This window comes from Panicum virgatum, chromosome 6K, assembly GCF_016808335.1.
Source record: "Panicum virgatum strain AP13 chromosome 6K, P.virgatum_v5, whole genome shotgun sequence".
In the NCBI taxonomy this organism is placed as follows: Eukaryota; Viridiplantae; Streptophyta; class Magnoliopsida; order Poales; family Poaceae; genus Panicum; species Panicum virgatum.
In genome coordinates this window covers 5062187-5089222 of record NC_053141.1, presented here as the reverse complement: position 1 = coordinate 5089222, position 27036 = coordinate 5062187, and the positions used below count along the sequence as shown (strand labels likewise).

Here is a 27036-nt window from a genome sequence, read left to right as displayed (position 1 = left end):
CAATTGCCCCAAGAGGACCGAGCTATATCCCGTCGATGCATCCCCTCTTGCCCTTTTGGTAAGACTGTCACAAGCTAGAGTCTCTAATTAATCAGCCAAGACTAGAGCCATATAGTATTGTGGTTGTACTGTTTTCTTGGGTGGTTCTCCATGTTCCAATTAAATCATCATAATACTCTTGTAAATAAGCATAGACAGAAAGATGGTTAGGGTCACTTGCCTTTCTCCAACGAAAAGCTACTCTTACTGCTCTTCAACTCTGGCTCACTTGGAAATCTTGATTCTTCAATCTTCGAACAATGATCCTTCTACTCGGAACAATCATCGGGCAAACATACAAAACAAACAACAAGATACATCTAAGAACAATACACCAAACAAAAGAAAAGCTTTAAAAGATCGCACTAAAAGATAGGGCTCGCTACTATGGTTACGAGAGCGCAAGAAACGCGGAAAACGGAGCTAAAACGGCGATTCTATAGACTAAACGGTGTTTCAGGGATTTAGTCACGATTAACTAAAAGGTTAAGGACTAACAGAAAAGATTTGTAAGACACAACAAAGTGTGCTCACAAAAGATAAAAAGGTTATAAAGCTATTGCACACGTCACAAGGATCACGTGAGCGCAAGAATCGCTGAAAACGGAGTTGAAACGTGAAAGATATGGCTAAAACAAGGTTTCAGGGGCTTATTTGTAAAGAAACAGAGCTTCCAGGGGCTAAATCTAAAGAAATCGGGGACTAAAACATAATTAAACCCTATACTTGGGGGGCTAGTCTGTAAAACTACAGCTCCTGGACGGCAGGTTCAATTTTGTAGAAGCGCAGGGGTTAAAACAAAAGAAACAGGACTGGTTTAAAAATACTTTTGAACTGGCATGGACTGCGGCTTGATTCCTAGAAAAGCGAGGGGCCCTTTTGAAAAATTGCAAAGGTTGACCAGTCTTTGACTGGTTTGACTCGGGTTAGACCGGATCTGGGCCGTTGGATCAGATCTGGACGGCTTGGATTTGGTTTAGATGGGAGCTAATCTGATCCATCCGATCTAGATCAGACGGCCAGGGTGAGAAGGGGACGGTGGGCGGCGGCGCCAGGCCGGCGAGCGGCGGCGCATGGCCGACGTAGGCCGAACTCGGCCCCCGGTGCTCGATTCGAGTTGGGGTCGGGCCGGGGAGCTTGCGCACGAGCTCAAAAACTCGATGGGGTGCTCGGGAGGGGGTCTAGGCGGCCGGAGCAGGGCGCGCAATGGCAGCCGGCGGAGCTCAAACTCCGGTGAGCTTTTCCGAGCCCAAGAATGCGCGCGAGAGAGAGGGATTCCGGGGTGGGGGACGATCCTCACCACGTGGCGAACCTTCGGAGCGGCGAAGACGTCGAGGTTGGGCGGCGGAACGGCGGCGTGGCTCGGAGCTCCGAGTTTGGCAACAATGGCGGCTAGGGTTTGCGCGAGCTAGAGGCGGCGGCTTCTGATCGATAGGGTTCCAGGGGGGTGCGGGCGCCTTTTATAGGCTGGGCCGATGCCCTTGGCGTGCGGGCCACGCCGAGATGGTGCGGGCGATGCGGGGTCGAGGCGGACTGGGCAGAGTCCTGCCCGCGCACGAGGAAGGGGAAGGATCCGACGGGCGGGGCCCGCCTGGCGGTGAGAGAGGGGGGAAAGGAGCGCCGGACTGGGCCAAAACGAGGGAGCTGGGCCGGTGGCGGTGTTTTGGGCCGTGCGGGAAAGAAAGAAAAAGAAGAAAGGGGAGAGGTGAGACGGGCTGGGCCGGGGGTAGAGTTTTGGGCCACGGGAAAGAAAAGGAAAAAGAGGGAGAGGGAGAAAGAGATGGGCTTGCTGGGCTGAAAACACGAAGAGGAAAAAGAAATGGCTTTGCATTTTTAAAACTGATTCAAACAATTGAATTCAAACTCAAATTCAGGGAATTCAAATTTGAACCGAACAACAAGCAATCAAACAATGCATTGCAGCATGAATGCATAACCAACAAACAACCTCATTTAATTTAAAAGGCAAAACAATTATTTTCTTTATACTAAATTCCCTGTAACGAAAATAAATGTTGACAAAATTTTAAAATTATGAAAATATTGTTGTTTTGTTTTTAATTTTAATCACATCCTGAAATTCAAAAATTTCAGGGTGTGACAGCCTTGCATTGTGATCTTCCTATCCTAGAGCATGAAGTAGTAGGGTCATGATTCTGTCGTCTGTGGACTGTGGTGTGTGGTTTCCGTAAGAATGCAGCTAAGCACAAAATTGGATGAGGCATCACTCCAGCTCCTGCATCACCTTGCTCACTTTGACATGTATGAAAGATGGACCGATCGTCGCTCGATCCTTCATTTTCGATCCTTCCAACATCAGAGTTTGTTAGGGTTTGAAATGCAGTAGTGGCCATGGCACTGCTGGCCGACAATTTACTGTTAGCTACTCCCTTTGGCTTTTCTTTACTTCTTTAGTTTTCCTTTAACTTAACTGTCCAGATTATTTCATCTCTGTTTTTTGTTCTAGATCTTGGCGACAACAGCTTGATGCATGCCCAGGCTATATATAGTAGTGTGAGTGACGCTCCTTGGTTTTGTTTCACTTTTGATTTATTTACTTTTGTGTGCAAGTTTAATTTGGATGAGTTGTCAATTTGCTGAGAAAAGGAAGTTCCGTGATCTCTGCAAGCATTAATTTTTTCATATGATTTTCAGAAGTTGTGAACACCAAGTATGAAACAGAGTAAGGACCTGCAGTACATGGAACAATGTCAATTTTCTGAAAATTTGTGCAGCAAGAGTATAATATGGTAAATTCAATTCCTGCAGGTATTAATAACTTCAATTCCAATGTTCAAGGGGAGACTGGAGTGTTAGGGTACATATGAGATTGCAGAGCGTCAGAGTATTGCACTACACTAGAGACTAGTTTCTAACTTTCTATGCTGAATTACTAACATCCATCCAGGCCTCAGGCTTTCCTTTAAACCAGTGATGCTCATAGCTTTCAGTTCTGCAATCTGCACCAAGTATTACTTCTCCAGAAACTTACGGAGACATGCATTCAGGTGCCTAAACCAACACTTTCAGATACACTAGAGTACTAGACATACACCAAGCTTTTCTTGTACGATAGTACCAAGCACCAAACATCAGGGTCAGGTGGAAAGCCAATAATGGTGCTAGTGCCAGACAGCATTCTGTTTTCCTCACTTTTTTCAGTCACTTTCTCCATTGAATAATATAATATACCTTCTGTCTGGACCTAATGTGGAGAACCATGCATGCACATGAACTGCATTCGATTCCAACCGGCAAACATATGCAGCGAAAATGATCAGTTAAGCTTGCGTCAATTCCTAAAACATATATAGAAGTAACATAAGTAAAAAAGGGGACAAAAAACAGGTCCAGCATCAACACGGCACCAACGCGCACAACTTCAGTGGCTAAACAGAGGCAGCAGGTATGAAATGATGGGAGCGTAGCAAAATTACAGATAATGGTTATCTTATAACCCATGCTTTTTATTGATGTATTGCTAATAGAATGTTAATGATTATTTGATCAACAGTCAATAAACATAGTAGCTTCCAAAAAAAAATTATTAGTTTAGATGACATGAATCACGCCTACCGCATTCTGGGAAGACATATTGGTCATGTTTTGTTGGGAGGTTGGGGCAACAGTCAGTTCCAAATCCTTCATCTCTGCTGGAGGATTTGCCTTCGGAGGCAATGATGATGCCTCACTTCGCGGGCTCAAGAATGTGCTAGTACATGCAATTGGGTTAGCTTTGGAAACCTGAGAAGCTATATTGGCAGCAACAGGAGTTGATGGAGATGTCCCGTCAGGAGAACTTGGAACTGGTCTGAATGGATAGGGTGTTCTCCAGAAGGGCTCCTGACAACGGATAAAATCATAAGTTGATCAATAAGCAATGGAAATTTTAAATCTAGCTCATAAAAAGATCAACATTGAACACTGCATAAAGTAAAGAAGAAATGCTACGTGCTTTTAATAAGAAAAGTTTCTGAAACCATGTAGCCCCCCTGTAGAGGCTAAGGTGCCAAATAACCTTGGTTTAAAAGGTACATGTTTAAAGACTTTTCACATTTCACAAGTTGCGTATTTGAATATGAAAAGAAACAACTGTTGACTACAAATATCTTAGGACAAGGGGCAAGGGGGGTCTCAAGTTGCTAGTTGTTGGATTGATACATCGGCTAATAGGGCACACTACAATGACCAATCGGTATGCAACACCATGGAAGATATCCATTGTGCAGCCCACCTATTCAATGCTCAACAATATCTCTGACAAGCAACCATATAAATCAAAATGGGGTCTAAAAGGTTTAAAATTAAGGATTAGGTTGGTCCGCAGTCCAACAAAGGTACTGTTAGAGTATATTTGGTAGTTTAGATATTGTATCCGGACTGTCATACATATCCGGTGGGGTTGCCTTGCACCCCAAGTCTTGTACTCTTATATATACCGGCCGAGGCCTCAAGTTAATACAATCCATCCATTATACCAATTCTATCCCTTCTACATGGTATCACGAGATTAGGGTTTGCGATCCTAGGCTATCTTCCGCTGCCCTAACCCTAGCGCCGTCGGCGCCCCTCCTGCCTCCTGCGCGCCGCCGGCCGTCTCCCACGGCTCCCATCCAGGGCGCCCCCTCGACGGCCTCCTAGCGTGCCCCCGGGGAGGTCCCCCATGACCTCCGCCGGGGGCAGCGCCCTCCATCGCGGCGGATCGACTTAATCCGCCGCCATCCTCGCTTCTAGCAGCAGCAGATTGTGACGTACCTCGTCACTGCCGCCATGAAAGCTGTCGTCGACGACCCCGATCTGCGCTGCCGTGGTGGCAGCCACAGTCTCCTCCGGCGTCCGTGCCCTCCCCATGCTGCCGTGGTGGCAGCAAGGGCCCCGACACAGCGCGTCGACCTCGTCGCCGGCGGCATGCATGACGGCGCCGCCCCTTCACCGCGCGGGCTCCAGCCGCCACAAGGGAGGGAGCCGCCCGGCTTCAACCGCCCCTCCGCGGCCCCTCCCGGCGGGGAGCCGCCCGGCGCAGGACCTCCAGCGCCGCCGCAGGGAGCCGGCCGCCCGCCTCCCTCATCGACGTCCGCCGTCCCTCTCTCTCACTCTGTTTCTTCCGCTTCAGATGCGGTCGTTGACCGTGACGGGAGAGAAGGAAAAAGAGGAGATTGAGAGGATTGCGCTACGCGCACCCAGAGGTGCTACACGAGCTACTGCTGATTTGTTTTTTTGGTAATTCCTCTGTTTTTTACTCGAGCACTGCTCGAGATTGAGTCGTCCACCGCCCGTCGACCGCACGCCTCTACTTCGACATCAGCATCGACTTCACCGGCCTCTTCTTCGTCTTCGACTGTGCGGCATAGCGACATGGACGGTGCCCTAGGGGACGCCCATCTGTGCCGCCCACCTCGTCGCCACGTCCGCACATCGATCTTCGCCGGCTCGTCGTCGCCTTCCCCGATCGGGACGCCTCCACCAACTTCGCTCATCGTCGTCTCGCCTCGCGCATACTCAGTCTGATCAGCCGACATGCGCGATCCACCTGGCTCCCGTGACGTCCGTCATCGTATTGCGCGCCTCTTCCCCGAGTATGGAGGGTGGTCGCTGCTTCGCCTCTTCGGGCAGCAGCGGTACAGTCGGTGGTGTTCCTCGTCATTGCATCTTCACCGCCGCAGACTACGTCCTCGACTTCGTCCACGCCGGCCACTTCGACCGCATCTTCGACATCGTCTACGACTACGTCAGTGCGCGCCTTGCGCGCACATGGTCTTCACCGAGCTGTTCGAGTTCTTCGTCACCTTCTTCGAGCTCCGCCGCCGCGTCCTCCGGATCATCAGGCCTTGCGCCATATCATCCGGGGTTACCTCGTCGCTTCGTCCAGCACCACCTCAGCGCCATCGTCGCCGTCCACTTCTACCCCTTCGTCTACTCCAGCAACTGCGGGTTGCATCGGCATCTTCCTCGCCGTTCTTCTGCGCCTGCTACCGTCGTGGAGGCCTTCTCTGCTGGTCCCTCAGACAACGGCGTCTTGGTGGTGCACTCTCCCTCGCACGTCCGGTCTTGGCAACACCGGTGTGTGCCATCGTCCCCGATGCATTCACGGGTCTGGCAAACCCGGGGATGTGTCGCTCGATGGCGTGTCTGCGTCGACTGCGGCATCGACTCTCTCTCTTCGACTGCCTCGACGCGTCGCGTCTTCGTCTCCGGCGTCGTCTCCGTTACGCCTCCACCATGGCGCTTCCTAGTACGCCCGCGGCTTCCTGTGCGGCTCCTTACCATCGGCGACCTCGACAGCTCACCATCGACCACGGCTACCCTACGCACGACTTCCTCGACCACGGCTACTTGCTCCAGTTCGGCTTCTTCGGCATCGGCACAAAGGACTACCATCCGCATGAGTTTCTCGCCGGTTCTCTCCAGTCGCAGCATCCGCATTGCGCCGACGCTACAACTGTGGGGGGATGTCAGTTCGTCGGTTCCTACCTTCGGCTTCTCCTCCAGTCTCACCGTCTGCAGTGCTCCCGCTGTGACTGCGGAGGGATGTTAGAGTATATTTGGTAGTTTAGATATTGTATCCGGACTGCCATACATATCCGGTGGGGTTGCCTTGCACCCCAAGTCTTGTACTCTTATATATACCGGCCGAGGCCTCAAGCTAATACAATCCATCCATTATACCAATTCTATCCTTCCACAGGTACATGCCAGAAGGGCAATACTCAATTTGATGGAAGAATTCCAGGTCGGTTTACACATGAGAAACAAAGACAAAGTTCACTAAACAGTAATAGCTTTTCTTTAATTTTATTTACTTTTTTTTTGCAGCCGAATGCCTTTTTCTTGTCTATTACAGAACATGAATTTTGAATGATGATCGGCATTTTTGTATCTGCATTTCCAGTTCAATTTTTTAGTGACCATTTGGATGGTCCTCAAATGGGGAGAAACTGTGCGCACCTAGTAAATAACTAAAGGCAACTTCACTTTCCCCATAACCTATCTTCTCGGTAAATATACATAGTCTTTTGGTTTCCCTTTTTGCTACTTTAAGGAAAAACTACTGTCCTTCTGTACTACATCTAAAGGTTCATCTCACGACTCATACTGTGGCCTGTGGCACTGTGGTGAGCTAATTATGCCCCATGCCATAGATGAAAGATGAAAAAAAAAGTTGCTAACCATAAGTAATCAAAGGAAACAGATAATATAATCTGTCCTAGAAATGTTTTAGGAACTCTGTTGTGAGTGGATTAAAACAAAATACATCAGTGATAGAAGTGGCATCATATCAGCTTTACCATGCGGTTCAGTTTGCTGAAACTTGAGTCCATATTTGTTGCCCTAAAAGCTGGAACTGGGGGAAGATCTCTTCCAACTTGAGGTGCTATATTAGCTGCGTTCAAAGATGAGCCTCCTTCCTGAAAGTGAGATTGGCAATTCCAGTTCAGTTATGAAAGAATGGTGTCAATATTGAACTGTGAGGATCAAGAGCATACCAAGTTGCTATTTTGGAGTTGTCTCGTCATAGCTACCACATCATGTACTTTTGCCATTGATGGTGGTAAGATGGGGCAATTGGGTGCTGGTGACTGCAGTTCACAAGTTTTAAGCATGGGTTAGAAATATGTTTGGGATGTCAGTGTAGTACTCCATAGGTTGGTAGGAAGTACCAGCTCGCCTGGCATCATGTCAAAAAGACTAGATCTGCGCTTCTTCTTGTTTGGATTAGTCTGTCTAAGAAAATATTTCTGAGCATGACTTGCTACTTGAGTTGGTGTTCTGGTGGTAACGAAATTTTTTGCTATACCCCTCCAGTCTCCCTTCCCTAGCTCTTCAAGACCAGCAAGAAATGTCCTGTGCTCTTCTTCAGTCCAAGGAACAGCTGCAACATGGCAATAATATTGTTAATGAACTGAACTAGATATAGAAAGATGTTATGCATTTACAAATTCTAGCTGGAAAATGGAGATGAATACATATCTCATCTTTAACTCGATAAGGTAAAACTTCATCTTGAATTGGCCCTCCCTAATAGAATTGTCAAAAAGATTTATAAAATCTTACTATTACTAATTGGAGGCTCCTTTTAAAGCCTCCAGGTGAACCACCTAGGATCCTTGGTGGACAGTCTAAAAAAATAGCGAAATTCTACAAATTCTCACAAAAATCAAAAAACATCCGGCCATCAATTCGGCAACTCTAATCATAATAGTCATTGGATATGTTATCTTTTTTAATAAATTATCCACCTTTGCCATTATGAAAATAGACTAAAGTAACCCCCTAAACATGTACCTAAATTACCCACCTCTGCCATTATAAAAAATAATCTAAAGTAACCCCCTAATCTTCATGTAAATTACCCACTTATACCATTATAAAATAATATCAAATAACCCCCCAAATTTTCATATATATTATCCAATGATAACATAATTAAAAGTTAAAATGAACCCCAAATTTGAATCAAAATTATGTTATTATAATAAAATCTTAAAGCACATCAATATAAAATTCTAAATCACTATTCCTATCATTATTAATGTATTATTTATGTTATTATTTATATAAACATACTAACCATAATGTGTTTGTCACCATATATTCATGTATAAGAGAAGAGATAAGAGTACCAATTTTCATGTTGTTCACATAGCTCAAACAAAATGTTCAATTAAACACATATCAAACATATATGGAGGTGTGATGCAAAGTGAGAAAAAATTGTTAGTAACTAAACCTATTACATTTATTACAATTACATAATGATAAATATGTATCTTTGCAGTACTGGATTAGAATATTTAGTTAAAGAGAGTGTGAGATAGAAATTTATTAGATATCTCTAGCTAGCCCATGCGGAAGCACGGGTTGATAGACTAGTGTTATCTAATTCAGGTTGATGCATAGGTGGGAGATACCTTCATGGCTTAATCATCTAAAAAAAATCTAATTCTGCTGCTTTTGATATAAGTTGGTGTTTGTCTAAATAAGAGGATAATTTGCACAACAAATCAAACAAGCCTAAAAATGCAGTAAATAATTTTACAAATAAAAAACCTAAAAATAGGGAAAACTTTCATCACTAGGCTTCAAAATATTTCAATTTTCAAAAGTTTACCATCACCATCAGTTTGTGAAATCGGATTCACTGCAGGGATAAGCCTCAGTTCTCAAATGCGCATTATCTACTCATTCTACATAGGAATCGTCAAAACAACTATCATACTTAATATCTCTGATAAAACCTCCAGAGCAATTTAAAATGTAATATAGGGAGTAAATAAAGATCTATATTATTCATCATTCATTCAAGTGTGTTTAGTGTAAGTCCATCGGAGACTTCATCATCACTCCAAAGCCCCTGGCCACTTTCTTTGCCAAGCAAAACAACTGGATACACTTCCAGAGTCTAAACTGTTGATAACCAACAACAACACAGCCTAAACAAGAACTGGTACATTTTCGATTTTATATTCATTTAAAAAGGTGCTAGGTACCTCACTGGAAGCTTGGGGCATGATTGCAAAATGAAAGCCCTATATATATAATAAAATAAGAGAAATCACACTAACAAACTAATATAGTAACTCATCAAAATCAAATACAACAATAACTGCAGCCAGTCAACAACTTTAAGCTTGGATTTCACCATATAGCCTCAGTCACTAGAAAAATGGATTCCTAAATGACTACCTACAAGACTGCAACCGCATAAGTCATGCATTATCGGAAAGGGCAGATGATGGCATCAAACAGGGCTGCATACGTCAGGGTAACGCACAAACAGAGTTTTCAATTAATAGAACCATTCAGTTAGCTGACAGCATATGAGCCAACTAGACACTGTAAAATAGCAGCATTCAGCATCACATGTCAGTACTTCCCCATAGAAGACAGCTTAATTTTCTAACCACAATATAGCTTGAATCAATCCAGTCTCCAATTCCACAAATCACCAGAATATAAGTATCAAAATTTCCTTTCTTATGCCTGTGATGATGCAAACAGAAGTGTATAAGCACCATACAGTCCAGCATAGCCACCCTTCACGCCACAAATCAGGAACATGTCTGGTGACCGACAAAAGTCCAAGCTCATAACTGATCCTTACGTTATTAAATTAGTCTACATCACCCAATGTCACTAGAAGCTATGATGCATGGACACGTCCCTGAGGTCGCGTCTCAGTGTCAGACATTGACACGTCTCCGTTTCCTAGTCTAGAAGTAGAAATTACAAACTTAAATCTCCTCATCACTTCTGTATTTCCTAATCGTCCACCAGAGTGGATATGAACAAAACAGACTCGCTAGTCTACATCATTTGGATCAGATATGCATGAACAACTACACAAATAACTGTGACATGGAAAGTACATCAAGATATACTCATAATTTAACACAAAATAAAGGATGCTTTACACATTAAATGAATCCATATGCCAAACGCAATAAATGGATGCAACATACAGGCTAAGGTACAATACTAGGAAAGGAAAAAAGATTTATGCTTTTAATAAATCTAGAGCTCCATCCACATAAACCAATCACTTGTACAATGAAAAATAAACCAATACTCGAAAACACTTATACTATCTCTAAAGCATGCATAGAATAGCATTTCTGCGTATAAAAAACTCACAAGTGCGGCACCTCCCTAGTTCCAAACACACTAGGACCAAAATAAACATTCCTACCGCGGAAATGGGACTATTGCTCATCAGATCTTTGCGTATTTGTACACATTTCAGCATCAAATGGAAGATTTTATCTAGACAAAAGAAAAGAGCAAAAGGCGGCACCTTTCTTCCTCTCCTGCGCCCTCCGCCGCTTCCCGGACGACTGCATCAGCCCGCCATCGGAGAGGTACCCGTCGCCGGCACCTCCACCGTCAGCGCCGGCTCCTCCGCCGTCCGCGGCAGCGCCAAGGGCGGCGAGGTTGCCCATGCTCTTGCACTTGCGCATCACGTCCTCCCTGACCGCCACGGGCGGGTTGGGGCTCGGATCCCGGTCCGGCGGATCCGCCTCGGGTGCCGGCGGTGGCACCGGCGCGATGGTGACGCCGAAGAGGCGCATCCCCGCTGGGCGCGAATCTTGAGGCATCCCGGCGGCCGGGCTCCGGTGACGGCGGTGAGTGGGGCGGTGGCGTTTTTATTGGGAGGCGTTCGGAGGGGGTGAATACAGACAGCGCTGGTTAATTATCGGGCACGGTTTTTCTTCTGTCTGTCCTCTCTCTCTTTCTCTCTCTCTCCCCCCTTAATTTTAGCATAATGGTCCTTCACGTATCGGGTTTTCATTTCCAGTTCCAAATTTCAATCTCTACAAGTCAACATGTTTATTTCATAAATTTATTTTTGCAAATATGTGCCTTGAAATATGTTAGTCACTCTACCCAAAATAGTAAGGGGTCGTTTAGTTCCCAAACAAAAAAAATTTAGGTGTCACGTCAACGATTTGACCAAATGTAGGAGGGTTTTTCGGACACTAATTAAAAAACTAATTTCAGAACTCACTTGGGAACCGCGAGACGAATCTTTTGAGGCCTTTGACCGCATCATTAGCACATGTGGTTACTGTATCACTTATGGCTAATCATGCACTAATTATGCTCAAAAGATTCGTCTCGTCGTGTACATCCAAACTGTGTAATTAGTTTTGTTATTTAATTACATTTAGTGCTCCATGCATGTGTCCAAAGGGAAAGTCATAAATTTCGAGGTGAAAACTTTTGGGAACTAAACGCACCCTAAGGATCAAGATTACCATAAGTTTAATTTTTGAGCCGTACATCGGATAGATACGAGAGAACTAGTGAGAATCAAGATTTACCACTTCAATTCTGGTGCAGTTACATCAGAGGGATACAAGATGATTTCACATTTAAGTTCAATGAAAACCCTTCTTAGAGAATATACACAACTTTTATTTTCTGGACAGTCTTAAGAAATGTAACAGCATTTTTGACAATTCTTGGCGGTGTAATTTTTTACAACTAGAATGGACTTATGCAAAGAAACCCTTACTTTTGTATTCTTTTTACGCATTAAATTCAGAGCAAGGCATTATTTGGTTAACAATTACATGCCGCAAAAAGAGTCTAATTTGGTATGAGTATCTCATTTTATCTAAAAATTACGCACTACTAAGAATTGATGCAAGTTTTTCTCTGGATACCTTATCAGTCAACTAGAATCAACAAGGATATAGGCCAGCATGAATTTAATTTAGAGCCGTTACAACATATTAATGTGCTTGCTTGTCTTTTCACTTCAAATAAAAATATGATCTTTAATGTATAGACAATATAGCTTAGTGTTTTTACGGTCTATTTTGTAAAGAATGTTCTTGATGGTCTTAGTAATGATAATGATTTGACAAATCTTGGCACATAATTTTAATTTTTTTACAACTAGGATGGACTTCTGCAAAGAAATCCTTTCTTGGGCATTCTTTTTTCGCATTACACTATATACAAGGCATCACTCTAACTTTGGTTAAGAATTACAAGTGTAAAAAGACTAATTTGATATGAGTATCTCAGTTTACCTAAAAATTAAGCACCAGTAAAAAATCAACGGGTTTTTTTGTCATATGTTATCAGTTAATTAGAACAACGAAGAACATAGACTAGCATGATCTAAATTTAGATCCGTTACGACAAGTTAGTTTGCTTGATTATCTTTTCAATTCAAATAAAAAATAGACACTTCGCAACAAAAACATAAACATGATTTTGATGTATATATATAATGTAGGTATTTACAGTCTATTTTCTAAAGAATGTTCATGACAGACCAATGAAGAGTGCAATTTTGAGATTAAAAAAACTAGAAAAAAGTGCAATTCTAGCAATAACTAACTGCCTTATCCTTTCAATATATCCACTAGGAATTAATTATCTGCATATTGTAACTAACTCTATGGAAACTGAACACCTTATATGCCTAAAAAAATTAGGATTGCGCTTTGCATGAGATGGAGATAGTACTAAAAATCCACATATGCTTTTAATAAGATATGTCATCACTTATCCTCAAATCGGAAATAACAAGGATAAAGATTAGCACCAATTTAATTTTGAGCTCCTTTACAATGACTGTAAAGTACCAATGGGTACTTTCAGGTATTTTGCCTCGAATTTTTTTCTGACCGTTGATCTATGAAGGTATTTACAAAAACAAAATTAGTATTCAGTTCCACTCTTTTTGGTAATTGGTCCCATATTTTGGTACTACTAGGTATTTTAGTCTAGATACTTTCAGGTACTTTCTACCTTGACCGTCGTACGATTCTATTAGATGGACTACTCTTATTTTTTTCAATTATTGTAAAAATTCTCAATTTTTATAGTTGTTGCGATCCCCTGGCCTGAGGTTGCCTTTCTTTGTCTGAAAACGAGCAACAAATGCCTACTCAGCGAAAACGTGCTTCTTTTTATTTTTCCTGACATGCCTTCGTACATTTTTCATAGAGGAAGGAAAAACATGTGTTTTTTTAGTGTGCTTAGCCAGTATTGTTTATACGGTCTATTTTCCATTAAGATGCTCTCACTCTTACAGAACAGGCTTTTGTTCCAGGCCATTTGTCCCGGCTGCCTTTGGGCCCGGGACAAAAGGTGGCTTTTGTCCCGGGTCCAACGGCTAGCCGGGCCAGCGGGGGGAGGGGGGCAGAGGTCTTTTGTCCCGGTTGGAGGCACCAATCGGGACAAAAAGGACCCTCTTTTGTCCCTGTTGGTGGCTCCACCCGGGATAAAAAGGCCCAACCCTTTTGTCCTAGTTGGTAACACCAACCCGGACTAAAGGGTGATCCTTTTGTCCCGGTTGGTGGCACCAACCCGAACTAAAGGACCCTTTTGTCCCGGTTGGTGTTACCAACCCGGACAAAATGCCCCTTCACGTGATAGTTCAAAAGGAAGTTATTCTTTACTGAGTTACATGTACTACTTAGGTGAGTTGACAAGAAAGTCATACGCCAGGCAATAGGTCTTGGGTTCGAATCCCGTAGGGCGCAAAAAATTTTTAGCGTGAGGGACATTTTGTCCCGGTTCTACCACCCGGGAGCTTTTGTCCCGGCAACCGAATCCCGGTTCCAAAACCGGGACAAATGGCCCTTTGGAACCGGAACAAATGGCCCGATCTGTAGTAGTGTTTTGACTAACGATGAAAATATATTGAGGAATGTCTTTGGCAAGATCTTAGTTTTTGGACCATCATAATAAACTTTTGCAAGGCTGCTCAACAGCATATTATCAAGGGAACGTATCAGGTGCAAATCAACCTCTCCATGAATCAATGAGTTGGTTTGCACCTGATATATTCTCTATTACCAAGGAGTTACTAGTTTTGTATTCTCAAGTCTAAACCATTACATCGAGAACAAGTACACCGCTAAGGAGTTGACTATCTAGCTAACTTTTTTTTTACAAAAAAGTCAAACCAGTTACTAAAGAATCAATGCAGGCTACTGTGAACCATTGCCACTGACTAATGCAAGATTGCTTAGCATAAGATTGCGCCACCCATTTTCCTATAGGTCGTTCAATCAATTAATCCCGTAGGCATGATTTTAGTTTTAGACAGTTAAGAACTTAAGATGAACTTTTAGTAGTGTGCAAAATTAGACCAATGCGCTCAAGGGGCTATTTTTTTTTCATAGACAGGTGCATATGCTCACACACCTGTAACGACTTCATCCGTCGCAAGATCTACCAACTTTATCTTATAACTAAAAAATAGTGAGACACTTATAAAGTCAAACATTATTGTGCTTGTTTAAAAAAACATTAATGTAAATTTCTAGAAACTGCTGCACCAGATGATACGCACTTAAACATTGCTGTTTGGATTGGGCAGGCCTCGTGATGCACATCAAGTCGTCAAACAAGTAAACTTTCAAGGTTGTAAATGAACAAAGCGGCTCTTTTAAACTATATAAACTAACACAGGTCTCAACTGGCTACACTGATTTTGTTTGACAGGGGCGAGCAACATCCGTTAACCGATGCATTGCTGTATGGATTGGGCCTCGTGATGCACATCAAGTCATCAACAAGTAAACTTTCCTGTGCAGCTATCGCTTGTAACTATCGCTTGTACTTTCAACATTGAGTCATGTGAGAGAATAACAAAACTCATTTCTCGAAGGGTAAACTTCAGTATCATATGCCCAATACAAAATTAAATATTGCTACTATGTCCATCTTAAGACAAGGCCACCGCGACCATATTAGTGCCTGTATCTGAGATTGTACACTGAGCAACACCAAAGAGTCCAGTGGCTTTCAGTAAATAGATCAGCATTCAAAAATTGCAAAGGGTGAAATTCGCCTTGCGAAGTGTACGCCGCTCAATTGGTCACTCTGTACTTCTGCAGAAATAAATGTTCTGATCAATTTTGTCAGTCAAATAATGTTGGAAGATATAAAATACAACAGACGAATCTTATGTAGAGCTGTTACGAAATTGCAAGTCAAGTAAGTTTATCCCCCTCTTAGAAGAACTATGCAATAGTATGCCTAACGAGTCAAATGTAATAGCACATGTAAACAAATCAGCGATAGACTTCATAAAGTCAATCACAGACGCACACTGCTCTCTTAGAAGTGTCTGGCAAAAGATTGTAAGCAGATAACGGCTAGAGGTCTACTATTTGGAAGTGTCACAAAATGTACCTTAACAGTGTTAAGCAGAACTTTGGCTTCGCTGTTGTTGTTGAAGTGATCACGAACAGGCTGGAAAAAGGAAAGTAGTCAATTTTCGCTACCCAAGATAAAACCAATATGTGAATCAACACTGAGAAAAATGCACGATACTTCTTCCTGGATAAATGTGCACCCCATGGGTTCATAATGGACAAGTTCATACAAAATTGCATTGGCAAGAAACAAGACCAATGGTGTAGCATTAAAAAAATGGTCCATCAATTCATTTTGTCAGGATAGCAGCTATCACAATTTCACAGGCAACACAGTACAAAGACTAGAAATCGGTGAAGCTTGAGCATATATAAGTTTATGACCAGAGAATGATTGTACCATATTTACTGAAAAAGGTGAAGGCTGAATGAAGAGAGAATTTTACCTGCAATATTTCATTTATTGCTTTTGCCAGTGCAGGTTTAACATCGGCAGGATGCAAAGCACCACTCTCATAATCAGAAATGAGTTCATCCATGGTTAAAAATGTCCTGTTTGAAGCAAACACTTTATAAGCCCCATCTCATGCTAGAAGTTCAAATAACCTAATTGATGCACAGTTAATTGCATGTGCTCAGGTGGCAGATGAATATAGACAATGGTGTCAGAATTATATAAATTCTCTGATTCTGTCAAATTATTGGAAGAAAATGGAATCTTGGCACATCAGAAATAAGAAACTTACTTATTGCCACCATTGCTTTCCTTGCGGATGACCTCAAACTTTCCAAACCAGGGAAAGACAATGTATTTAATGTACTCTAAACAAGGATTTCCTTCAACAATTTTGGGTGGACAGAAAGCTTGCTTTATCTTCACATTAACCTGGGCCTGCAACAATGAAGTTAGTTATGAAACTATATTAGTTTGGAAAGAACAAAGAGTCTGCATGGATGAATAATGCCACGATACATTGCTAACTAAAATAAATGACACCAGGCATGAAATAGAGACACAACAGAAAAATAAATGCAGAAGAGGGCATTTTGTCCGAGTCATTTTGACTGATGACTGTACTGCACCTATAATGAGCACAAAGAAACAATCCAGGCAAAGGACAGGCACAAAAATACAAATAAGAATTTAATTCATTCACAAGAATATGTCAATTGAATACATGAGAAATTAGCACGTAAGGCTACAGGGAGTCAGTGACGACAGCTTTTCCAGATACTAACAGGTGCATACACCTGTCCAAGTCCAAACTTTTGCACTGCATAGTAAATATATAACAAAAACCTATACATCGTAGCCATCCTTCACTATGCTACCATCTCCACTCACCAATGCAAACAAAAGGGTTGCACTTGCACCCCTCCTTCAGCAACCATTGATGCATAAAGGCATTTTGCGTTGGTCTCAATTTAATATGATAAGTCTATAACATGGTAAAGCTGATATTTCTAAATCATTAGGTGTCACAAGCATTTGCAAGCAACGAAACAATGTTTGATGAGGAAAAACATATCATCAGAAAATATACCTCGTCATCTTCCATAAAGATAGCGGAGGATGGATCACTCTTTGACATCTTCTCCTGGCCTTCTTTAAAACCAGGGAGCATATCTGCATTTAAGGTTAAGGGAAAAACACATATTCATACAAACCCAGGAATTTTTTTTTGCGGGTATACAAACCCAGGAATGAATAACCACTTGTTCCAAGTTCCATTATTATAGGCACATCTGTCCAAAGAATGTGAAGGAAAAAATGAAGATCAGGATACGATGTGACAGAATAATTGGTTTGTTCTTCCTTTTGATGTCATCGCAGTACTCCCTAGCTAGCATATTCACTTTCCTTTGGTCCATCCCCAGCTGGCATATGTCAGCCTACAAATGGAAAAGGATAAGAAAAATGAATTGTCACCATCGAATTCAATAAAGTAAATACCGTCAGAATGGAATACTTGCCTTCAAGAAAAATATATCAGCACATTGCATGCATGGGTAGAAAATCTGGGCAGCAGTCAATTCTTCCTGGTCACTTCTGCCCATAATTTGGCAGCATCTGCAAGTAAGGAAAAGAATAGAATCACTTAAACTTTATAAGCATATAAAAACAGGCAACCATACCATGTCCAAGCTGAAATTTTTTAGGTTGAAAAACAACTTTTAATGCAAAACGCAATCTAAACAAGTGATTACCTGGTAATTCTTTTGACATTGTTTTTCCGAGCAATGTCCATCACAAGTGGCCAGTACTCGTGTGCGCACTTGTTGATCTCTTCCGAAGACCAAAGGAACTCCACGCCATCAAGGTTCATCCCAGCCGCTTTCCAGATCTCTATCATGTAGCGCCCGACTGTCTGGATTTTCTTCAGGTCTCCTCCCATCTTGTTGTTGAGCTGTGCGAACCAGTCCGCGATCCAGATTTTCACCTTGCATCCAGCCCTGACCATCTTGTTGACGTTGATGGTTTTGACAATGCCCTGAGGGTACATGATAACATATATTACAACCAACTCTTTATTCAAATCCTGCAGGCTTAAATGTTTCATTTTTTTTTAAACCACACTGCTCCTAGTTTTTCTGCTCATTGGAAATCTAGGGGGCAATAGAGGACATGTGTAATGCAAACAGCAACTAGGTCTACGTGCTACCATCTAAATATTGACTTGGGTGGGTTCACCTGGTAATGCAAGTTACTAGATAATAAAATACCACCCAAGTTGATCACACTGCTACTAGTTTTTCTGCTCATTGGAAATCTAGAGGGCCAATAGAGCTCATAAGTAGTGCAAACAGCAACTATGTCAAGGTGTACCATCCTGAATATTGACTTGGGTGTCTAACTAGGTGCACCTGATAATGCAAGTTACTAGATGATAAAATACCACCCAAGGTGATCACTTGTTCGTTACCTCAGAAATTGTGGATATTGACTTGGGTGTCTACCTGAGAATGCAAGTTACCACTCCCTCCGTTCCAAGTTACTACTACACAAGCCAAAACGACCTATAACTTGGAACGGAGGGAGTAGATGGTAAAAATACGACCCAAGTCAATCACTTGCTCGTTACCTCGGAAATTCTTGGAGCAAAACTAGTCTAGGTTCCAGTTACCGCAAAATCAGTCAAATCATCGTCGCAAGTAAAGCGCCCTCGAAGCAACTACTCCAGAGAGGTCGCAGCTCGAGAGGTGCCATGGGCCCGAACCAAAACCAACCTGAGCGATGTGCATGCGCCCGGAGGGCTCGAAGCCGTCGTAGCAGACGGGGACGGGCTTGTTCTGCAGCAGGCGCATGAGCTCGTCCTCCTGTATGCACTCCTCCCCGATCCCCCGCAGCGTCGCGAACCGCTCCTCCAGCGTCATCGCTGCCACGCCCCCCGCCAGGTCCTCGGCGGCCGCGGCGTTCGCGGCCGAGGAAGAGGAAGAGGAGGCGCCGGGCGCCGCCTCGGGTGCCGGCGTGGGGTCCATGGTTGCAGCGGCGGAGGAAGGGTGGGTTCGTTGGGAGACGGCGAGGGCGGCGGCGGCGGCGGCTGGTTGGGGGTAGGTGAGGGAGGCGGCCAGGGTTTTGCTCAGGATTGGTCCTTACAGGTGGGTCCGGGACTCTCCGGAGGCGTTGATCCGCGTGTCGGTGGCCCAATCTCGTCCCGGGCCGTGGTGGACCCGTGTTGGGCCGGGCCGGCCGTGTCTCCGTGCGCGTGATCGTGGGGATTTGCATTTCCCATTTTCCTCAAAACAAAAAACAAAAAAAGTTGCATTTCGGATAACCCTACGCCGTTTAAATTCATCAGTAGAAAAAGAATACTCTGACATACGGTTGCAATGCAAGAAAAAAGGTTGAACTTTTCGCCCCAGAGAAATTCTAGCACTGTTGCAAATCTCTCCTCAGGGTTCTCGTTTTTATGCTATTTTGAAATAAGGGGGCAGGAAATTAATAAATTAACAAGGTGTGAACAAATCTCTATCTCTACGTATATTATTTCTAAAGCAAACAATGTTTCTTTGATCCGTCACCAGAGTGGCGTGCCGGCTGGTGACCGCCGCCGCCGTCCTTCGCCGGTGGCGCGTGGATCCGGCGATGGTGGTTGTTGATCCGACGCCTGTTGGTCTGCTTGGGCCTAGCCCTTGCGGATCGGCTGTGGGTTGCGGTTGGCAGGCATGGCTTGCGGTGCGGCGCCTCCGAGGCGGCCTCTTAGGCCTGCGCGGGCGTCGGGGATGGCTGGCGCTCCGGCGCGCCGCCGTTCCGCTCGGCCACGGGCCGCGCTTTGCGGCACCAATGCTGCTGCCTACTGTCGGCGGGCGCGGCCGGATCCGATGGCCTTGGTGGTGCATCTGCTGCCAGGCGCTGCGGCGGTGGCTCTTCACGCGGCCGCGGGTCGATGCCTCTGTTGGGGTCGTGCGCGTGCGCGTGCGCGTCCGAGCGGAGGCGACGATGGCTTCACGGCGGTGTGGGTGGCGCGCACGCCGCGGCTGCGGCGCACTGCGACCGGCGCCATGGAGGCGTGGCTGCATGGGGTTGCGACGCAGGTCCTGCGGAGACGGCGGCAGCGGTGACGGCAGCTGAGGTCGCATGGAGCTGCGGCGGCTGTGGATTGAGGGCTTTGCCAGACAAAAGTCTTGCTCGGCCTCTGGCCGGGCCGGCAGCGACGACGTTCAATGGACGCCTGTGTTCCCCCTTGGTGGCATTGTCGAGGTGCCCTCCTCTCATTGACAGGTCTCTCTCAGTGAAAACCTTGCCTGAGTTCGCTCAGGCGGGCGGCGGCGACGCCCTCGGCGTCGTTCCTTCCTCGGAAGCGTAGTCTTTGGAGAACCTATTCCGGGGCTCATGGCTGTCAAGTTGGCTTTGACCTCGGTCTCGGCGATTCGTGCGTTCGGCTCTCGGTGGTCCCTGGCGTGGAAGTTTGTTTCCTGGTGAAAACCATGTCCGGTGCTCGGATTGGCGACAATGACGCCCGGTGCGTCATGTCCCTCTTGAGGGTGTCGTCTTGGGACATCTCCGCGCCTACTGTACTGGAGACATGGTTTCCTTGTGGCATGCCGTGGGTGGCCGTCTTCTTGGGTGTTGCCTACTTATGCTCTCTCGACGCTTCATTACCATGGTCTGCTGGTGTTGCGACTACTATGGCGGATACTTTTACCATCATTGTGCTGGCGGATGCTTTGCCGCTCTAATTCGCTTGGTTTGACGGATGCTTTGCCATCGCGGTTGTGCTGCTTGTTGGTCGTCTCCGGTGGATGCTTTGCCGCCGTGGTGCTGCTTCTGGTGGATACTTGGCCACCCTCTGGTTGTTTCGTGGTCTCAGTCAGCAGTCTTGGTGATGTTATTCTTTGTGTAGGTTCACCTGTTTTTAGGTCTCTTGGTTGGTCTTGGTAGGATGAGTGAGGTTTCCCCTTCTATTTCATCGTTCTGCTAGCTTTAGGCCGTTTGTTTTGTTGGGCTTTCTTCAGTTTTTTCTTCTTCTATTTTTTGTTTTTTGTGCATTTGTGCAGGTCAACCTCTATTTGACCAGCATTAAGTTATGTTTGTAAACTGGTTCTTTGTTGATGAAATATGTGACAAATCACGTTCGCACAAAAAAAAAAGTAGATCGGAGGCAGGCTACTATGCACCAAAGCTTAGCTTTAGTGGTTACAGATGCAGAGATGCTCATGGCTCATCGAGCACGAGATCGTCAGACAACACAACTGTTACAAGATGGACATCAGCTAAAACTCCCCCACCGTGTACACTACATGTAATTTGATCCATGGATGATCCATCATCAGTTCTTGAGCGCATGGTAAGTCCCTGATCCAGCAATGGCGCCCAGCGGCGGCGCCACCATGTAGACCCAGATCTTGGTGTACGTCCCCGTCGCGATCGCCGGCCCCAGCGTCCTCGCCGGATTCATCGACGCCCCCGTCAACTTCCTGCGAGACGTTTCAAGCTTAAGTTACTCGACCGATTCAAGAAAGTGTAGCAACAATTCTATGGATATTTATTTATTTTCCCCACGTACGCGAAGACGAGAGCGTTCATCATCACCGCCGCCGCAGCTCCCACTGCCACCAGCTCTTTAACCTGCATCGTCGTCAGAGATCACAGCACGGTGTCATGTACATGCTCATGTCAAGTTGGACGAACGCCGTGTCAGGATTTCACAACGGGGCACTGCTTACTGCTTTGGGGTCGGTGGCGAGGGCGGTGACGACGAAGAGGAAGACGAACGTGGCGGCGAACTCGACGAGGAACGCCTCCGCGGCGCCGACCGCGGGCACGGTGGCGACGGCGGCGCGCAGGTCGTCCACGGGGCCGCCGCCGACGCCGTAGAGCGCCTTGGCGGCGAACGAGGCGGCGGTGGAGCCGAGGAGCTGGGCGGCGACGTAGGGTGCGAGGTGGGGCCGGGGGAGGTGCCCGAGCGCGGCCATGGCGACGCTGACGGCCGGGTTCATGTGGCCGCCGGAGACGTGGGCGAGGGACAAGACGAGGACCACCATGGCCAGCCCCGCGGCCGCCGCCACGCCGAGCGGGCCGAGCGCGCCGCCGTGCGCCCGGTCCGTGACCAGCGCCGACAGCACGGTGAAGACCAGCAGGAACGTGCCCAGCAGCTCCGCCGCCACCTTCTTGATGAGGGGGAGCGGCGCCACCCTCTCGGCGTCGGCGAAGCCGCCGGCCGGCGGATGGGATGGCAGCTCGTTGTGCTGGAAACCTAGTGGCAGGATCTTGTTGGGCGGAGACCTCTGGGGGATGACGATTGCTACCTTGTCATCGGTCATCAGGTTCTCCATGGAGGCTGGCAGTGGTGGTGGAATGCTCATGGAGACGTCCATGGAGACACTCCTCCTGCGGTCCATTTGTGCCTGTCAAACAGCAACCTACTCTGTAATACACCAATACTCTATCTGACCAACAAATGATGAGCGCTGTTGTGACGCGAGCTAATTCTGCAGCGATGGGAATGACAGTGTGGATTTAAGGGATAGAGGTCATGGGTTCTTGTGGAAGAGACACGCTTTTTGGCTGTCATGGAATTATTATGGAAGCAATTAAGTAGATGCCATGCACCTGTCCAAAAGAGACAAAAAAAATTGATCAGAATGAATGAACTCACGGGAGATGATTCAGAAATCTCCAAATGGAAGTATGAGATGGTGCAAACTGCAAGCCTCTTGCATGTTTACCTGTTCAAACCACAACGATGGGAACTGCAGAGATACTTATTTCTTTCCATGAGCATCGGAAAAAGTCTATATCACCCCCTCAACTATGGGGTTGGACTACATAACCCCCCAAACTATGAAATGGTCTATATCACCCCCTGAACTTTCCAAAATCGGTCAAATTACCCCCTAAATCAGTTTTGAAAAATCATAGTAAATCACAGAAAAATCATAAAATAAAAAATCAAATTGTGTTAGATTCCAAATGAGTAGATCTACACAATAAACATATAATATGGTATGTTTTAGTATATTTTTTTTGCTGTAGCTTTAGATCTATGTTTTTCTTCATAGCTGTAAAAAATTGTACTAAAGCACACCATATTATATGTTCATTGTGTAGATCTACTCATTTGGAGTCTAACACAATTTGATTTTTTATTTTATGATTTTTCTGTGATTTACTATGATTTTTCAAAACTGATTTAGGGGGTAATTTGACAGGTTTTGGAAAGTTCAGGGGGTGATATAGACCATTTCATAATTTGAGGGGTTATGTAGTCCAACCCCATAGTTGAGGGGTGATATAGACTTTTTCCCATGAGCATCTATTGGTGCTCACTACTGCCTCATGCCGTCCCCTCTAAAATTTGCCTCTTTTGATGGAGGACACTCATCCTGACATGACGACGGCACTTGTAAAGTTGTAATTAAATATCTGGAAGCCCCTTGATTCTTTATGGATGATAAGAATATAGATTACTAGATCCTATATATATCACTGTCAGTCAGCTGGTGTCTTGGAGCTGACACTGACTGGCTGCAAAATGTCTGCAAGTGTGTGACAGGTACCTCAGATCAAAATAGGTATGGCATCAAGCCATCAACCAGCCGGCCGGGATCGATGGAGCTTAGTTAGATCGAGTCAGATAACTTCAATCATCACATCCAAGAGCCTTAATTTCGTCCTCATAAGAAGAGGTGCTTGCATTGCTATCCATAATCATTGCCTTGCCTGAAGAAAGTCCCCAAGATGTTGAGAATTTTTTTTTAGAAAAAAGCAGGCTTGATCTGGCAGAGAATCAGATAACCTAGGGAAACCAACTACTCAAGAATTGCACACTCGTGAGCACCCGGGAAAAACTTCCCGGTCGGTCACCCATCCCCAAATTTCTCCGGGCCAAGCACGCTTAACCTCGGAGTTCTTTGGAGACTGGCTTCCGGAAAAGAAGTTGCAATTTATTGGTATGAATATCCTATTAATTCTATTAAACCCTGGACCAGGGTGTCTCAAGCTGTGGCCCGTGGACATCGGTTTAGCGCCTTGGTCTTCGGGACGGCAGGAATGCCAAGGTCAGCTCCTCTATCTTTGGTCTTTCTGCAGAAGTTGTTTGTGCCCTCCAGCTGCAAATCTGAGCTGACACTTTTGCCTGTATCATCTCTCAAACCCAGTCCAGTTCTTGCAACAAAAGTACTAGTACGAGACGGCAAGGACCAGCATTATTTTCTGAAAAAGAAAGATATGAGTTCTCATTTGACAAATGACAACTGAACCCTACTACTACTTCAGAAGAGGGCGTTGACATTTTTAGTATTGCTAGTAGCAACTTTCTTCTCCGTGCCGTTTAGCGTTCTGTCCCGCCTTTCAGAAACTCCTTGGAAGGGCCCAGCTTTTATTCAGTAACATTGCCCTACCAAAATCCAAAAAATTAGCATTTCCAACATCCAAACTCCCAAGCCCCGCAGATAAGACCGAAAGATCGTTGCACTATATTAACTTGTAAACTCTTTGTCACAAACACAATGTTGCATAGTGGATTTACCCTGAATCAATATAATTCAGAAAGCAGTTTAAAAAAATTCAGAAGGGAATTAAAGTAGGCATGTCCGTGTCCACCAGTTCCCCACCACATGGTATAGCTCGACGGAGTTTTGCCTGTCAGCCGGGGCAGGGCATTGCGTGGAAGGAGCTCCTCTACGTCCACGGACAGGCGAGGTAAGTCGATGGATTTCAGTTGCAGAAAATGTTTATTGCAGTTTTAATTTGCTAGGCAAGTGTGGGAGAAAATGGCAGATTGGACGCAGCAACTGCTACAACCTCCGCAAAACGGGATCCTGATAATTGATTGGTGGCAAAAGGAACTTGCTCAAATGCCGAAGAAGACAAGAAAAACCAAAGCAGCGATGATGATGTATTGTGCTTGGAACCTCTGGAAGGAAAGGAATAGACGTGTGTTTGATCAGATAGCAAAGACCCCCACGGAAGTTATGCAAGAAATCAAGCTTGAAATGGGCACTCGTAGTTTGGCCTGCTCGGGCCCAGAGTTATCCTAGTTCTTATGTTAAGTTTTTTTCTTTTCTAAGCACGAGAACTTCCTTATTTATGTAATATCAGCACTGTAAAATGCTACTCTTGCTTCTCTCTTTAAATGACAAGGCAGTTCTTGATGGATAAGTCTTTGTGCCGGATGGATAAGGCATAGGGTCCTTGCAAGGACCAGAGCATCTATTCCTTTAGCATATTTCAGTTTGCTAGGACAGTCAGTTTGCTAGGACAGCATCTAACTTTAGTTTTTTTGACTAGCATCTTAGCATCTTTTGCTTGACTGCTGCCTCGCTGCAGCAATCTTAGCTGCCTGTCCTGGCTGCCTATAAGTATATATCCCCAGCCCCTTGGGTTGGCATGACTTTGAGTTTGTGAATATGAGAAAACCAGAAAATTGCCCCAAGTTCATTGTCATCCTCTCAGCTCAATGAGAGTTAGAATTGAGCTTCTAACATCTGGTATCAGAGCCGTACTTTTCTGTAGGTTAGACATCTCCTGCTCTTCTCCTTCCCAAGCAGCAGTTCAGCCACCAGCAGCAGCAGCTAGCACAGCAGCACCTGCTGCACCCTCTGCTCCACCTTCCTCACCCGAGCAGACGAGCAGCAGCTCGTCTGAGGCTGCGTCTTCTCCACGCAGCAGCCCCTTGGAGGCGCGCCATGTCCGACGCACCGTCTCAGCGCTCGGTCGCCTCGAGCGCACGGCGTCAGCGAGATGCCGAGCTCGCCGCGGCAGAGGAGCGCATGCGAGCGACGGCACAAGCCGCTGCAGCAGCGGCGAGGGCGGCCAGGCTGGCTGCAGCGGAGCTGGCGGCGGCCAGGGCGGAGGTGGAAGCAGAGGCGGCGGAGGTCGAGGTTGAGACCTTGCGCGGCAGCCTCAGCGGCTCCACCGCCGGCGACGCCACCGCCGACGATGACCTTGAGGAGTTGGAGAGGGAGAGAGCGCGGGACCGAACTGCGCGGTGGGCAGCAGCCCACCCCGGCGGCGGCGGCCTGGACGGCGGCGCGCCCGGCGACGGTCCAGGGGCCCGCGCGCCCGGCGGCGGCCCAGGGGCCCGCGCGCCCGGCGGCGGCCTGGACGGCAGCGCGCCCGGCGACGGTCCATGGGGCCGCGCACCCGGCGGCAGAGGCGGCGCCCCTGGCGGCGGCGCGCAGGGCGGAGGCGGCGCACCTGGCGGCGGCCGCGCCCTTGGCGGCGGCGCGCAGGGCGGTGGCGGCCTCCTGGCTGGGGTGCGCGCGGCGGCGCCCCCGGCTACCACGGCCTCCAGGCGGTGGTCAGGGACGTCGGTCCCGGCGGTGGGTGGCCCACCCCCACCAAGACCAACTACGTCGAGTGGGCCGCAGTCATGGAGGTGAAGCTCCAGGTACGGCATATGTGGGAGGCAGTCCGGTACGGCGACGTCGACTATGATGAGGATCGACGGGCGCTGGATGCTCTCATCGCAGCAGCCCCGCCGGAGATGCAGTTCACGCTTTCCAAGAAGCGAACTGCCAAGGAGGCCTGGGACTCCATCGCTGCGGCACGTATCGGCAGCGCCCGCGCCCGCAAGACCACTCTCCAGGCACTTCGCAAGGAGTGGGAGAACCTGGCCTTCAAGCCAGGTGAGGATGTTGATGACTTCGCCCTCCGTCTCAACACTCTGCTGCAGAAGGTGGTGCAGTTCGGCGACGACACGTACGACGAGGAGAGAGCCGTCGAGAAGCTCTTCCGCTGCGTCCCCGAGAGGTACAGGCAGACCGCTCGCTCGATCGAGTCTCTGCTGGACCTCACCACCATGACGATTGAGGAGGCGATAGGTCGCCTCAAGGTCGTCGACAGCGACGAGCCACAGCCTCCCTCGGGAGGCATCTCCATCGGTGGGAAGCTCCACCTCACTCAGGAGCAGTGGGAGGCTCGGCGCGG

The 27036-nt window shown here is 46.4% G+C and overlaps 3 protein-coding genes across 8 annotated transcripts; all 3 read right to left on the bottom strand.

Annotated features, from left to right (window-relative positions):
• Window positions 1-2782: 2782 nt before the first annotated feature.
• On the bottom strand, window positions 2783-11214 carry LOC120711387 (probable transcription factor At5g61620). Of its 5 annotated transcripts, none has more exons than XM_039996880.1 (6): window positions 10832-11214; window positions 7698-7909; window positions 7524-7616; window positions 7326-7457; window positions 3616-3882; window positions 2783-3274 (listed from the first exon to the last, which is right to left on the bottom strand). In XM_039996880.1, exons 1-6 carry the CDS (start codon window positions 11130-11132, stop codon window positions 3245-3247), a joined length of 1035 nt encoding a protein of 344 aa, XP_039852814.1. In that variant the 5' UTR covers window positions 11133-11214; the 3' UTR covers window positions 2783-3244. The 5 variants fall into 5 exon arrangements, with proteins under 5 accessions (XP_039852814.1, XP_039852815.1, XP_039852818.1 ...); XM_039996881.1 differs by having other exon boundaries at window positions 7326-7445; window positions 10832-11213; XM_039996884.1 differs by having other exon boundaries at window positions 2804-3338; window positions 7326-7445; window positions 10832-11213.
• A 3719-nt stretch (window positions 11215-14933) lies between these two features.
• Window positions 14934-19230, bottom strand: LOC120711386 (tyrosine--tRNA ligase 1, cytoplasmic-like). Of its 2 annotated transcripts, none has more exons than XM_039996878.1 (9): window positions 18891-19230; window positions 17871-18154; window positions 17637-17733; window positions 17450-17555; window positions 17207-17289; window positions 16409-16554; window positions 16109-16214; window positions 15700-15759; window positions 14934-15412 (listed from the first exon to the last, which is right to left on the bottom strand). In XM_039996878.1, the coding sequence occupies exons 1-9, from the start codon at window positions 19140-19142 to the stop codon at window positions 15383-15385; spliced, it is 1164 nt and encodes a 387-aa protein (XP_039852812.1). In that variant the 5' UTR covers window positions 19143-19230; the 3' UTR covers window positions 14934-15382. The 2 variants fall into 2 exon arrangements, with proteins under 2 accessions (XP_039852812.1, XP_039852813.1); XM_039996879.1 differs by having other exon boundaries at window positions 14934-15395; window positions 18891-19229.
• A 2109-nt stretch (window positions 19231-21339) lies between these two features.
• On the bottom strand, window positions 21340-22765 carry LOC120713872 (aquaporin NIP3-2-like). The gene is made up of 3 exons (XM_039999844.1): window positions 21831-22765; window positions 21671-21732; window positions 21340-21581 (listed from the first exon to the last, which is right to left on the bottom strand). Exons 1-3 carry the CDS (start codon window positions 22503-22505, stop codon window positions 21434-21436), a joined length of 885 nt encoding a protein of 294 aa, XP_039855778.1. The 5' UTR covers window positions 22506-22765; the 3' UTR covers window positions 21340-21433.
• Between the last annotated feature and the right edge of the window lie 4271 nt (window positions 22766-27036).

Coding starts and splice junctions, on each gene's coding strand:
- LOC120711387 (XM_039996880.1), bottom strand. CDS start 11,132: ATGCCTCAAGATTCGCGCCCAGCGGGGATGCGCCTCTTCGGCGTCACC. Junction 7,910..10,831: donor GGCGCAGGAGAGGAAGAAAG/GTGCCGCCTTTT, acceptor GCCATGTTGCAG/CTGTTCCTTGGACTGAAGAA. Junction 3,275..3,615: donor ATATGTCTTCCCAGAATGCG/GTAGGCGTGATT, acceptor AATCGAATGCAG/TTCATGTGCATGCATGGTTC.
- LOC120711386 (XM_039996878.1), bottom strand. CDS start 19,142: ATGGACCCCACGCCGGCACCCGAGGCGGCGCCCGGCGCCTCCTCTTCC. Junction 16,555..17,206: donor TCTTTATGGAAGATGACGAG/GTATATTTTCTG, acceptor TCATTGTTGCAG/GCCCAGGTTAATGTGAAGAT. Junction 15,413..15,699: donor TTCTGCTTAACACTGTTAAG/GTACATTTTGTG, acceptor AAAATTGATCAG/AACATTTATTTCTGCAGAAG.
- LOC120713872 (XM_039999844.1), bottom strand. CDS start 22,505: ATGGACCGCAGGAGGAGTGTCTCCATGGACGTCTCCATGAGCATTCCA. Junction 21,733..21,830: donor TCGCCACCGACCCCAAAGCA/GTAAGCAGTGCC, acceptor ACGACGATGCAG/GTTAAAGAGCTGGTGGCAGT. Junction 21,582..21,670: donor ATGAACGCTCTCGTCTTCGC/GTACGTGGGGAA, acceptor AACGTCTCGCAG/GAAGTTGACGGGGGCGTCGA.